The sequence below is a fragment of the Telopea speciosissima genome, chromosome 1 (genome assembly GCF_018873765.1).
Source record: "Telopea speciosissima isolate NSW1024214 ecotype Mountain lineage chromosome 1, Tspe_v1, whole genome shotgun sequence".
In the NCBI taxonomy this organism is placed as follows: Eukaryota; Viridiplantae; Streptophyta; class Magnoliopsida; order Proteales; family Proteaceae; genus Telopea; species Telopea speciosissima.
Window position 1 is genome coordinate 18482815 of NC_057916.1, and position 14398 is coordinate 18497212.

The window sequence follows — 14398 nt, forward strand, 5'->3', positions numbered from 1 at the left end:
AAGTAATCCAAAATGCAGAAAAGAAAACATAAATCCCCCACAACTGGATGAACCATAAACGATAATCACTCACTCAACTACAAATCTCCCAAGCGAGTTTCCTACCATACAAAAATTAATTGCAGTTTCTAGGGCAAGATATCAGTCTGGTCATCTAGCACCTGCACAAGTGCGGTGGCCAATGAGAACATGTACAAGATCATCTACATATATGGGGTTTTTATTGCATGGGATCAGAGGTAACTTTCATGCTCCTGTGTCGAGGAGCAGGGGCCACACGACTAGTTGGCGTACTTTTTCCCTAATTTCTACTAACAAAACAAATGACTTTAAACGTATTTCACATTTTGATATGGAAATTCCCTGTAAGTATAAATAATCTCCATAAGCTAGTATGATTTCCACTGTCCCCAAGGCAATCCTTACCACAGTACATTTGAAACTAATGCAGGATATTAACAAATTTACAAGTAATAGTGTAATACGCATTTAGAAATCCGTTTGAATGGGAGCACAGTTTTTTTTTTTTTCTTTTTTTTCTTTATTCTGAATGAGATAGAGAATAATCGAATCAGACCATAATAATCATTGCTCTTCGCATGAATTTAGCACACTCACTGGCCTAAGAGATGAAAAACGCATCTTTATCCTCAGCATCCAACACTAATTGTAAGTCAGCTACCTGAAGAAGCAAAACAAACATTATTATTTTATAAGAAAAAATGAAAATTAACCATAATAATCACTGTTTTCATCAATTAACATAATAAAACATGCAATACATAATGGTCACATTTTAATCCCACATGAACTAATATAACTATAAAACAGGACGAAGTTTCCAAAAATTGACTCAGATCAGTTTGTGAGATAACGTTTTAATTTCCAAGTCAGGATCAAGGCTCAATATTTCTCCTTGCTCCCATCCAACGATTTTTTTTCCCTACTGGATATTCCATCCAAGGAAATTTCAACTACCAGAGATGCTCAATTTCTCATTTTCCGTACAAGATAAACATGTCAATGACAAAATAGAGTAACAATCAATTTCCAGAATACAGGGTCACCTTTTGGACATCATCTCCCAGTAAACTATGCAGAAAGGACATTTCAGAATGGGAGATTCACCAGTGTCAACACAAATGGACACATTGGACACATTCCAACACAAATGGACACACCTACTAGGCAGCAAACACTGCTAATGCATGCACATAAATACATGAAAAAACAGCAACCACCCCAACACAAATAAATTGATCTGTCCATAGTGCTCACTGCTCAGGAACTTTTCATATGACATGATAAATAATTTTAAGCCACCCTAGATTAAACATAAGGGAAAAGGGTGGGCACGCCATCAGGATGCCCACCCTGTGTCTCTCTCTTTCCCCTCCCCATGAGAAAGGACCACCTTGCACCTCCCATTGGGCAAGGCCGCCTGCTTACCTGGAGCAGGTGGCGTGCCCAACCCTCTCCCTAAACATAAAATGTATTGGTAGTAAAAATACCAAGTCACATGTACAAACATAAATTATTTGATCTCTTCTGTAACACTTTTAGAATTATCAACATCAACAGATGGAACAAAATTAATTTTTAAATTTTTTTTGAAACAACCATATTGTATGCCCCTCCCCCTGAGTTCCAATACCAAATACCTTCTTTGGGACTTCACTATTTCCAACACCTCTGGTCCTGTCAAATTCTAGCACCCTGTGCCAAATTCCATGTAATATGGCAAGTAATTGTTTCCTTGTAAGGTCAGATGTCAATGGCCAGGGAAAGTCTTCAACTAGATGTCCAATAAAAGAAAGTCTCAATAAGTAATACAACTTGGGGCAGTCCTATTAGCTCAATTAAAGCATAATGCTGATACAATGTGAAGGTCACAAATTCCAAAAAAATGGAAAAGCATTTCATATCTGTTTAGCTACCTATCTTTAAAAGAGATACAATACACCTGCAGTCTTGTAGATGAGTGCTGCTTTACTCCAAGTCATTATTAGCTAACTCAACAGATAACACCAAAATTACAAAGATGACCATCCGTAGACTTTTTTCTGAATAAGTGTGTGGTTTGAGGATTAGAAGAAGGTGAAGGCGGGATTTGATCCCAAGACTTGGCAACAATAATCCAAGGTCCTTGCCGGCTTTGCTGCTAAAGCAAGCGGCACCTTCATCCATAGACAAAATATCATTGATCTATTCCTGCCTATAATAAGGGCTCTTGGAAATAACTCCTTTATCAACCTAGACCCATGCAAGAACTAGACTCTATTTTACTGGACTTGCTCTCAGAAATATTATACTTTTCTTACTGCTCTTTTAGCAATCTTTGATGGGCAGGACAAAGTGAGTACTGTTGGACAAATAAAAGGCCATTGTACATTTTGCTTCTGCGAAGGGAATTAACGTTAAGACAACCTCTTGCAAACCCCCCACCCCCCAAAAAAAAGAAAGAAGCAAAAGCTTTAAAAGAGCCACAAAACCCTGAATAACTTGAGACAAGGGACCCCTGCTGAGTGGTATGCAAACCAATCATCTGTCAGTTTCCCATATCCCAGGTTAAATTGAATAGTTACTAATTAGTTGGTATGGAATAGGAACCCATACTTGAAATATGGACCTGCATCCTAATTTCACATATCTCAGTTACAGGAATATATGGATTATGGAACAGAAACAATGAACCTTTAAGTCCTTGATTAACAAGGATATACTAAGGCGGCAACACAAGGCCATGTCATAGTTCAAGAACTCGCGAGATCTCGGCGACTTTCTCAGTTTTTTGAGAAACCGAGACGAGTTGGCATACGAGTTGCAAAAGTGCAACAACTCGACCGAGATCTCGAGAATCTCGACCCAAACTCCTTTATATGAGTGTCAGATCTCGAGATCTTGGTGGAAAATCTTGGTATATAGACACCTATCTATGCAAACCTTGGTATCCAGACACTTATTTAGGCCAAGAACTAAGACAGTACTTATTTATGCCTAATATCATTTAAGTAAAATACATCATTTACTTAAGATATTATTCATTAATAAGCAAATACCCCCTATTTGAATCCAATAAAAACAGTTAAAAAATCAAATTCCAAAAGAAAAAAAAAGTCAACCCCCCAGTTCAAGAACAAAAACTGGATTTTCGGCGGTAGGTGCAATTTTCAACTTTCTAATGCTGGGGTTTTTCTCAAATCTAAAAATTCCATAAATCTTAATATGGTAAAATATTGCTAAAAACCAAAAGTGTGGTAAAATATTCATTTGTTTTGATGTCCAAGAAAATATTTTCATTCAGAGCGATTTTGACAGCATTCGTGCACACCAAATTAAGTTTGACCGGTACATAACTCCTATTTAGACTTTGTTTTTGCAAAATCTGATAGTGCCATTGTGTTTAAATGGCCCAAAATAGGATGAATATCAAGTTTCAGACCCAAACTAGGTCTAAAACCCACCGAGTTAAGGCATCGAGTCAGAAGAAAAAAAATGCACCAACTCGGCGAGATCTCGACTTGACTCGGTTTTTCAAGGGACCGAGTTGGTACCGAGTTCCGAGTTTTAGTATCTTGAGAATTTGAGACCAATGACAAAGATCCCATCGAACTAGCCGACATATTCCAGGAGGACTCTGATGATGATGAGGATCCCCTATTCCAGTGGGTAAGGGATCGTGGTGCACCAGAGATGGATGAGCCTGGAGGTAGGCCCGACTCCACCATTGCGTCCGTAACCGGTACAGATATTGACGACTATATGTTGCAAGAGGGGCGTGCACATTCAGAGTCACCGAGACCTTTTGAGGCTGCAACAGGAACTGCTCCTGATGATGATGATGATGATGATGATGATGGTGATGACCCTGCTGGTGGTGATGTTGGTGGTGGTGGTTATTATGATGATCATCATGAGGGGATGCGCGAGCAATACCAGCATGAAGTGGGGATGCAGGAGGACCCTGTGCGTTTCACAGGTGAGTCTCAGTTTACATATGCCACACAAGATCAAGACCATGGTGGCCACAGAAAAACGTACAAGAGAAGGACGGGTCGCAAACACAACCAACCTCAGCATGATGACACGAGTATGAACACCATGCTAGCAAGTTTTGGAAGCATGAGTATGGATACTAGTAGTGAGCATCAGTCGTGGCATTCATCTCAGCCTCATCATCACTATGATTATGGCCATGAGAGCACCGGTTCTGAATATAGTGCCTATGGTCAGTTTGGCCAGTCAACACATGAGTATGACTATCAAAGCACTGGGTCTGGCATTGGGCCCATATTCCCAGTCCCATACATGCCTCAATATGACAGTAGCAGAAGCAGTGGATCTCACACTTCATGGCAACCGTCTCACGCCACATGGCAACAGCTATACCCTAAGATAGGGGCCTTGCTATATGTGGATGACAACTCTTATATGAATGCTGTGGAGAACTATATGCAACAGTGGAGCAACAATATGTCATGGGAAGACTATGTGGGACAAGTGGGGAATGAATATGTGATCCAATCTCATTTTATGTGATGATAGTTGTAACTTGCAACATTGTTAAACTTAAGCAATTTGATGTATCACTTTAACATTGGTAATGCTTATTAAGTTGTTTTACTATTAATTGAATGTTTTGCTAGCTTTCTATTACTAAATTATGTCATTAATGTATATAGTATGGTATTTTAGTACGTCGTCGCCTACCAACTTAGGGTCCGATGTAAAAGTCCTATTTGGACTTTGTTTTTGTAAAATTTGATAATGTCATTATGTTTAAATGGCCTAAAATAGGCTGAACACCAAATTTCAGACCCAAACGAGGTCTAAAACCCACCGAGATGAGGTTCCGAGTCGGAAAAAAAAAATTACAAAAACTCGTCGAGATCTCGACTTGACTCGGTTTTGGGCTGGGCCGAGATAGCTCCGAGACACGAGTTTTCGAACCTTGGGCCATGTGTAGGATGTGAATAGAAACTCAAACCCTACAAATATATGGGCTCCAAATATCAAACTGTAATTATGTAGGACAAAACATTTGATCTTTACAGGGGGTTGTAGAAAGAAAAGATTATCAGGGGGTTTAAAAAATAACCAAAGGACAACAAAAAGGTAAAGGATAACAAGTGGGTAAAGCATATAGGGATATGAGGGAAAGAACAAGTGCAATCAAATAGTCAAAACCCTAGGAAACTTGAGGGAAAAGATTCTCTCTGCTCTAGAGGAGCTGTTTGGTTAGAGTAGATTTTTCAGAAAGAAACTCAATTTTTGTCAGATGCGATTGGCCAGACTGAAAACAATATACAAGAACTGTAGATTAAATACGTAATGATCATAATTGGAGGGACAGACAAAGACCAGACTAGAACAGATTCTTTTAAGACTCAACAACCAACTCAAGAAATGCAATCCAATACTGTAATAGCAGGACTGAGAATAAATCCCGATAACTAAATAGTATCAACAATCGAAAGATAATAAAATGGAAATCAATGATACATGAACAATATAAAAGAAAGTGGATCACAGCTACCTAAGTTGCTGCCTAGATGCCCTTCTTCATAACTCTAAAATGGTGATGACCCTAACTACAAGACAAATATACCGTAACTTAACAGCCTAATAAAGACATAAAAGCAACCCCATTTACCCATGACTTTCCAGAAGAACCCAAATGGACCAAGAATGGAAGGCTTCATGCTGACTCTGTCCTTCCCTACTAGTGGCTTCAAATGCTTTGATTCTTATCGTCATGAAATAACAGCCTCATTACAACCAATCCATCTTGTGGTTTAGCCTTCTTCCTAAGTGAAAAAGTTGTCAATTGCATCTTACTAGTGCAAGTCTCCAGTCTACTACTCCAGGATCTACTGAAGCAAACCTATAATAGTGACAGAACCAACAAGCACCTTTTTTGAGGTAAAATAAGTTGTTAATATATGTACCACGATGGGGGAGTGTCCCTATTGTGGGATTTTGGTTATACTTGCAGTTTCTTGTATTTGCTCAACGTTCCAGAGGGAAACAGTTAGGATTTAGGTATCTGCCCTATATTTTCTCCTCCCTCACACTAAAAGAGAAAAAGGAAGCTGGTCAATCACAGAGAACCTCAGTGTCTCTCTGGTTGTTTAGAAGACAAACAATGAGAATATAAATGGGAAAAAAAAAATAGAATGTAAAAGAAAAGAAAATGAATGCAATGATGTTCCAATTCCACCTTCTTTCTTCATTTTTGGTGGCTGTGTTGTAACCACAATTAAGGAGAAAGGAAGAGGGTATTCCTGCCCACTTTAGATCAGAACCTAGTAAAAATGGACTCCAGAATTTACAAATACAGGGTCAAGCATACTTACCCCAGAAACAGTTGCATTGCCCAAAGAAAAATGCAGAAAACAAGCAAAACTACCATGATAAAAAAAGGAGATGATAACAGATCCAGAGCAGTGGAACAAATTGCTGAGAAAGGTCATCATCAAGCTCTGAGATTTGCACTTCTCTTCAGAGGAAGTTGACAAGATGGACCACTAAAAGCAGCAGCTGTTTATCAGCTAAAGACCCAACTTTTTCATGCCCTCAGTATAATCACTACGTCTCTTCCCAAATCATACAGCTTCATTTTTTATCTGTGTTGCAACTCCTGGAAAGCTATAAACCCACATTTTTACAGCTGACTTCTAACATCTACTTCACCTTAACCATATGGATTCTTACAAAGAGCCATCAGAATCCATTTTCTACTTTAGATTCCTCTTTTCTTACCATGCAACAGCAACTGATTGGACCCTAAGTATGTCTCCTTTCACAGTTACAGAATGTTGAACCCCTCTCCCCAACATAAAAAGGAAAAAATAAAGTACTCTTTGTTGTGTAAACCAATTAAGTTTTTCTACATTACAGAAATGCAGGGGGATTCTCCAAAAATCTAAGCCCAATAATGCTGCTTAAATCTATACCTGGAACTAGTAATTGTACGAGGAAAATGCACCAAACAGAAATTACTATCTAAGAATTTTTTGCTTTTAACTTCATATCCATAGTAGTATCAATACACTAGGAAACTCAAGATATTGTCACTATTTCAAGCAACAACATCAGGACTCACCTTCATTGATGGAATGCCGAGGATACATGCATTGCTCAATAATGTACGACAACCTAATTAGAACCTGACCTTGCAGTGCAAGAAGCTGATGAGCTGCTGCCACTTAAAGGATTGTTACCATGTGACTCTGCAACATTCAGGTTACTGGGCTCTGCAACTGGACCGTCTGGGTTATTTGATACAGAAGAACCAGCAGCCTTACTATTTTCTCTTGGCTCAAGGCGCTCCATCATGCGAGATACATTTTCAATTCCGGCATTTACCTCTCTCCTAACTTCAGAACCAAGATCTGCAATGGAATTATTCCGAGAGAACAGCCTCTCCTTCCAACCTCTTGTGCTTTTCGAAATTGACTCTTTGTATCTTATATACATCAATGGCAACATATTAATTTCTAGGACCAACCAGACATCAAATAAAAATTACCAGATTAATTATTTAAATATAATAACGTTCTCTTTTCTTTGTTAAGAATTATACCTCATCGAAACTGCATTAAATCGAGATTTTAGGGATTCTGAGAAAGATTGAAGGTCAGAAGGTCCTGCTCTATCATGATTTACAGTAGACGATTGACTTCCAGAACTCCTACAAGAAAATGACAAATAAAATAGATGCTTTAGACCAGTGCATATAGGAATGATTTATGACAAATGGAACAGGTGACAAAATAATTAAGTTTGGGAACAATAAGCACCGGTTATTGAAGGATAATCCATGCCGATTGGCCACACTAACGTTAGATCCAGATGCTGAGGAACGACTCCAATTCGTTTGGACAGGAGATAGCCGTGGGGTCCGGTCTGATGGTTCTTCTCCCACAGCTGCAAGAGGTACAGATGGACTACCAGCAATAATTGCAGGAGCCCGCTCATTGTCTGCTCCCATCTGAGCCGAAGAGACAGTAACAGGACCAGGAGGAGGTGCATTAGGATGAGTTGAGAACACCAAGAACTGCGGACGACCCTGAGATGTGGCCCTACTTCGTTGGCCTTCCCTTCGAGCAATATGGTGCGCTCTGCCCATTGCAGCAGCAGCAGCCAAATGCTGGATTATCCGTTCCTCGAGATCAGCATCATTTGCACCTACAGGTAACTGCATCAAGGAGAGAAGCAATGTGGATCACATAAATATGATCAGCTCTTAATAGGCTCAATAAATCTCCTGTGTGTCGACCGAAAAGAGAATAAAATAACAATTCCCCTAGTATAGGACTACATACATGCTGCAACTCAAAATCTCCCAGGGCGGGATGATGAAAAATAGTAGCATTTCGTGATGGATTAAACCTAAAGCTCCTCTCCCGCTCCACTGCTTCAAGCAGTTCTTGGCTGCACAATTAAATAATTCACATCAAAACAATTAGATGTAAAGATCATTAAAATAAAAGGGAAAAAGAGATGGGAGTGAGAAAAATCAACCTAGTTGGATCCTTCAAGCTGATGGATTGCCAACACATTGGACATTGAGAGCTTCTTTGACACCTACATGGAGAAAATTTATAAGTCATTCTTTCCTTTATCTTTTCTATCAATCTTTAATGATTCGCTAAGTTGCATAGACATAGATTTTCCCATACAGATTAGTCCAATTAGATACATATCAGCTTTGGCCAATTCATAGATTGTGGAATGATAAGTTAAGAAATTAAGAAAACCTTTTTCTAACTAATACAAATTACTAATACGTTTTTCTTTTCTTTCCTTGCTCAAATTAACATAAACTACTAGTTCCCCTGTCCCGAGAGGAAGTCTCTACATACAACTGGTCCAAGTGCATAGACAGAAAAGACACTGAGTCACCTTGGTCATGCCTAGGAGCAACCTAGGTGTTGACTTATGGTCAACTCCTTGGCTGAGAAAAAAGTTAAATTGCCCAATGAGACATAAAAATTTCCAGGGCACACTATCCTGACAGCATATCCAACCAATGTTATCAGCTGAATCACACTCTAAAATGATGTCCAAAAACCTCTCAATACATCTTCAAAATCAACTGCTCATGAAATGAGTTTGTATTGTTAAAACACCTTCCTCTGCCGGACCTGTATAGATTCCCACAGTCTGACTACTACCCTAATCCCTGCAGCTTCGGATTGCCCAAAACGCAACCATCAATGTTCAATTTAGCAACCAAGCCTACCCCCTCCCCCCTCCCCCCGCCCCCCCCAATTTGTGGGATCAAAATCATGCTAAACAATGAATAGACCAATGAGCTGTGATATCACACTGTAGAATATGTTCTTATTATTGCATGGAGGGAAAATGATATAATTTGCTCCACATTATTTTAAAAATGTCATATGACACCATTTACGTTACCCTTCGATTACGCACAGGTCATCATATGCCCCTGTTAACTAGAAGGCGGATTTAGCCTAAATAGCGGACAGGTTGACCCCAAGGTCCCCTATACACATGTCAAGTTTCAACACAATCCAAGTTGGCCAGGTGGCAAAACAAAGCATTGAAAAATCTGGTACACAACCAAAAGGGTGCACAGTCCAGACCTAAATATGGAAGGGTATATTTAACTTAGCTCTGAAACTTGACATGCAGCCAATCCAGACCTTAACCAGTCTATCCAACAATTGGAACTGCCACATCATCTTGGAAATAATGACATTTGCAGGTGCAATTTGGGGGAATCAACAACCTGGGTGATTCATTTTTTCGTAGCTAAGTACAAGAAACCAATGTCTAACATTACTATTTCTGACATCCAATAAATGTGTCAGATGCTAAACACATACGGAAAACACCAGTCGAACCAACTCAACCCGACCTATCCTCACTTCTTGGGTTGAGCATAAAAAAATATTCTGCCATTCCAATCATTTGGATACATATCCACCCCCGGTCACTGGTTCATGTTTTGCCCTTCAGCTCTTCAATTTACAGGACCACACCAACTCAGTTAAATGCCACTCTGGAGTTCCTCCCAGTGCATTCATTTATAATCCTACTTTTCTTCCCATTCATCATTGATCTCAATCATCCTTATCCGTCACATTTTTTTTCTTTCTTAAAACAAATTTTAAAAGAGAGAACAAACAAAACTTAGCTACACTTTTTTTATGGATACTTGGATGCGCTTATTTTATGCATAAATCCTTTCATGATTGCTCTGCAGTGTACTCCATAAAGCAGAGCTGGTCTTGTAGTCATCATAAAAAAATATCTCCCTTTAGTTCTAATGGCTTGCATCAATTGCATAAAACCCTAGGAGCACCTCTTCACCTCATCCACTCAACTATCATTTTAGGGCAACATCCTCTTCAAGTTCTCCTTGTTTATTGAGTTGAACCAAGATAACGAAAATGTTTCTTCTTGGATAAATCTTTGTCATCAAACTTAAGCATTCTACATTAAAACCAATTTTTGTGAGTTAACCATAACTGACATTTCATAGCTTTCAGATTTCAACATTAATTGATGCAACAAAACTTAAAATCTCCTTTTTAAAAGAGCATCAATAAATTGCCCTGCTGCAAAAAATTGATCAGATGGATTCTCATAAGAGGGAAATAAAGTTAATGGACTACTCTTGGAGAGCCTAAATTTCCCATAAATGCATCAATTCATTTTGTATAAGCGAATAAAACACATCATGACGTGTAAGTGATGCAGATCAGGTCAATTTTGCATGATTTGGTATCAAAGCCAACTATGGTCAGCCATGAAGATGGACGTGCACAACAAGAAGCTTTGTCTAAGAATGATCAAAACTCGAGGAGTTTTTTCTATGTGGGGGGGGGGGGGGAATTGATGAAGAACAGGTCCAATAATTGTGTCAAATCTGGCCCTTATTTTGGGGCTATTGATCCAGTTGATATCTGCCCAGGTTAGCCATTGATTCTGCTAAGATATACCCACCAACCAGAAGAGCTATATCCCAGATTTGGATAGATATCGAGTCAGCCTAAGGAGAATCAAATTCTGCCCATTCTGCCACATCGACCTGCTGATTTTTAGAGGAGTTAATTCCCAGATTTGGGAGGATAATGATGAGATTGTGTGGGCCCCATGGCCATCTCACATTGAGGAAATAAATCATGGAATACTGTGGGGCCCACGGACAGCTAGTGGAAGGAGGATTATATAGCCTTTTAAGTCCTAAATTTTAGGAAGTCTTTTATATATCTTGTGTGGGATTTTATTAGCTAAAATTTAGTTTCGATCTTTGGGTTTTATAAAAAAGTAGTTTCCTTTTCCTAGGATTCTTTGGTTGCTTACTTAGATTAGGATTGGGTTGCTTTGTAATTGGGTTATTATAAATAAGTATGTTGCTGAACAGAGAAGAGGGCAGAGATTGAAGAAAAAAGAGTTATGGTTGAAGCTGTGAGACGCGGCAACGGTGAGAGGATGATGGGCTGAGAGAGCTGATCCTATCCCCCCTTCTATATCCCTTTCTTCTTCTTTTCCTTATCCTTTATGTCTCCTTCACATGTAAACAGAAAAATAGTAATAAAAAAAAAAGGGTTTTGGTTATTTAATTTTGTTCCTTTTATTGTATTGATCCTGCTGCAACCAATCTCCCACTGGTTTCCCTGGTTCGAGGTCGACTTTGCATTAGCAAAGTAGATCAAACATCATAAGGGGCAAACAAGTGTGATTCCCCTTGCATAAAAACATGTAACTCGAGTACAGCAAAAATCCAAGTGAATTAGTGAAGAGGCAAATTATTCAGAAAAGTGAAAAGGATCATGGGAAGCTAAAAATTACTCAAAAAGCCTCATCATCTACAGTGTAAGGGGTCTAATTACTCAAAAAGCCTCATCATCTACAGTTTTATAATAGCTTAGGGTTTTGTTCCCCTAGGTTTGTTCATTCTTCTTGATCTTTGCCTTAATGTGCAGTGCAGGCATCTAGGGAGATTTTCTAACTTTTAGTTATTTTCTACAATTTCTAACCCTCATGCCATTATCTTATGAAAGTGCCAAGCAATCTGAAGACCGGTTGGATTGGGTGCCAGACACCTTCCCCTATTTACAGCCTGACAGCCAAACCAGTTCACTTTGAACTTGGAGTAAACAGACTTTTCTTTCAGAAAAGCAAATGTTTAGGGCCTAGACCCTAATCTAGGTGGCAAGTCTGCACAAACCATTCCCGCCAACCATCACCTCTGACCTGAAGGCACAGTGGGGCCCAAAGAGGGAAACTTCTGCCAAGATTCAGCCCACGGATCTCACACTCAGTATTTTTTTTTTTTTAGAACTCAGTTTGGAACTCATTTCTGATCAAGTCAGCTGCAAGGCTGTATAAGTCCTTTGCATTGATACATGACTTCTATGTTGCATTCCTATGCAATACATTTATTAATGCTAATAACCCTATCATAGAGAGGCTGCAAGACAGTAACCGTTGATGAAATAAAATTTTGGGCAGTGTACTCAGCAGTTGATATATATTTATACTGTTTTTGATAACTTTGTGTCTGCAAATGGAGAGAGAAAGAGCGATCCAATTTCAATTTGTGCGAAATGCTGGTTGCAAAGGCTATCAACCTGATTTGGACAGATACAAACTAGGAAAAGGACTACTATCTTGACCTGCCAAGCTTCAATCCAGGTTCACTGTGTTCAACCCAGCATATCCTCCTCTGGGAGAAATATTTCCAAAAAAAATCCATTAAATTGGAGTGTATTTAAAAAAAAAAAAATACATTTTTTACGATGTGAAACCCAAGATTTACCAACTAATGAACTATTCAATATAAATTGAATACCACAGCGCAGATGGAAGCAAACAATCCAACAAGAAAAAACAGTGACCAAACACCAAAAAATATTATTTCCTATTCTTTTTCTGTTACCATTGATAGTAGATATTAAAGATGAGAATCAGGCAACTTAAGTACCAATCATGAACATTAGGTAATGAAGAAAGGCACTTTTACTGATTCACTGCTCCAAATATAATTGAACAAGTCTTACTGACGTAAATACCCACAAACATGTACACATGTGAGCGGGATCGGCCTCCCTCCATATTTTTTTGTTTCCTCCTTTGGCAATAACTCCCCCTCCCCCCTCCAAAAAAAAAAAAAGAAGCTCGGAAATATGAATATGACTGAGAATTAAATTAAGAGATTATACCATTCAAGAATGCACTGAAGGTGATACTCGTGTTTGCAATTAGTCACCTGCACAGTAAGAAGATTGCTTCTAAGAAGGACAACTCTCTACAAACAGAGCTCATGCAGATAAGAGATAAATATCCATTAACAGAAAGAGGAGTAGAGATAGCAGGGATATCATTATGAAAGGATAATCATCAAGCGGTATACCGTTGAAGGATCACTGTCACAGAAGGCCTCTAGGCATATGCTGCAAGCATCGTCGCAGGCATCCTGAATTCCCCCTTCCACAAAAGCAGCAGCGGAGGTCAGATGGCTCTCTGTCTTTTGGTTCTCCTCCATAGCCGGTGGAACCTACCAATCGCAATACCCAGAATCAATATATCAACGCATTTCCAAACAAAACAACAGAATAGAAATTACATCAAATTCCATCCCCAAGAAATTCAATCAAATTCAAACGCCAAAACCAATTAAAAGAAGCCTCCGGTAGAAATGAAACCAAAAATCAACAAAAGCCAACATCTTGTCAAACAATTCAATCTCAAAAGTCAAAAACCGACCAAAACCCAGAGTTAAAAGAACAAAATTGTGTAAATAAAACTAAAATAAACCAAAAAAATAAAAAAAGAGAAGAAATGAAAAGGAAGGAAAGATGGATGGATCTCAAATCCAACAAAACCGTCGACAGAAAGTAAATCAGGAGATAGATACCTCCATCTAAAATGCTCCCGGAATCGAAAAATCGCTCTTGAAATTCAAGATCGAGCTCGAATTCCCGGGAAATGATTGCTAGGGATCCATTTCTAACAGAAAGATATAAGAGAGGAGGAATAAAAGAAAGAAAAAAACCCTATATTTTAGATGAAAAATGGAGAGCGAAAAAAAAGCAGATAAGGAGAAGAAGCATGTTGGGGAGGCAGAGGCTTCTCCTTAATTTCCTCCTTTTGCTCCCTCTAAAAAAAAACAACAGAGAAACAAAAACTGCGTTGGAAGACACCATGGCTGGGAAACGAACGGATCACCTTCACATCTCACGATCCTTCACCTCTCTTTGCCTTCCTTTCTTTCCCTTCTCTTTCCGCCATCCGCTCTTCTTTCTTTTATCGGGTCTCTCTCATCAGAGGTCACAACTCACAACAAAGCAAGCATTTCACCATTTTGACCAAAATTTGCTTATTTCTTCTTGCAATCCTCCTCTAATCATTTCACAAT

At 38.9% G+C, this 14398-nt stretch overlaps 2 protein-coding genes across 4 annotated transcripts in view; both read right to left on the bottom strand.

The window, feature by feature from the left end:
- The window catches only part of LOC122662986 (fasciclin-like arabinogalactan protein 17), a 34283-nt gene that overhangs the window by 14131 nt on the left and 5754 nt on the right, over positions 1–14398 (bottom strand). The gene's annotated exons all lie outside the window — the stretch shown is intronic.
- Positions 333–14347, bottom strand: LOC122662993 (E3 ubiquitin-protein ligase RHF2A-like). 3 transcript variants are annotated; one of them, XM_043858708.1, is made up of 9 exons: positions 14209–14347; positions 13394–13537; positions 13203–13249; positions 8527–8589; positions 8328–8436; positions 7803–8200; positions 7586–7693; positions 7106–7468; positions 333–682 (listed from the first exon to the last, which is right to left on the bottom strand). In XM_043858708.1, exons 2-8 carry the CDS (start codon positions 13523–13525, stop codon positions 7159–7161), a joined length of 1167 nt encoding a protein of 388 aa, XP_043714643.1. In that variant the 5' UTR covers positions 13526–13537; positions 14209–14347; the 3' UTR covers positions 333–682; positions 7106–7158. The 3 variants fall into 3 exon arrangements, with proteins under 3 accessions (XP_043714643.1, XP_043714641.1, XP_043714635.1); XM_043858706.1 differs by lacking the exon at positions 14209–14347 and adding an exon at positions 13898–14039 and having other exon boundaries at positions 333–664; XM_043858700.1 differs by lacking the exon at positions 14209–14347 and adding an exon at positions 13898–14039.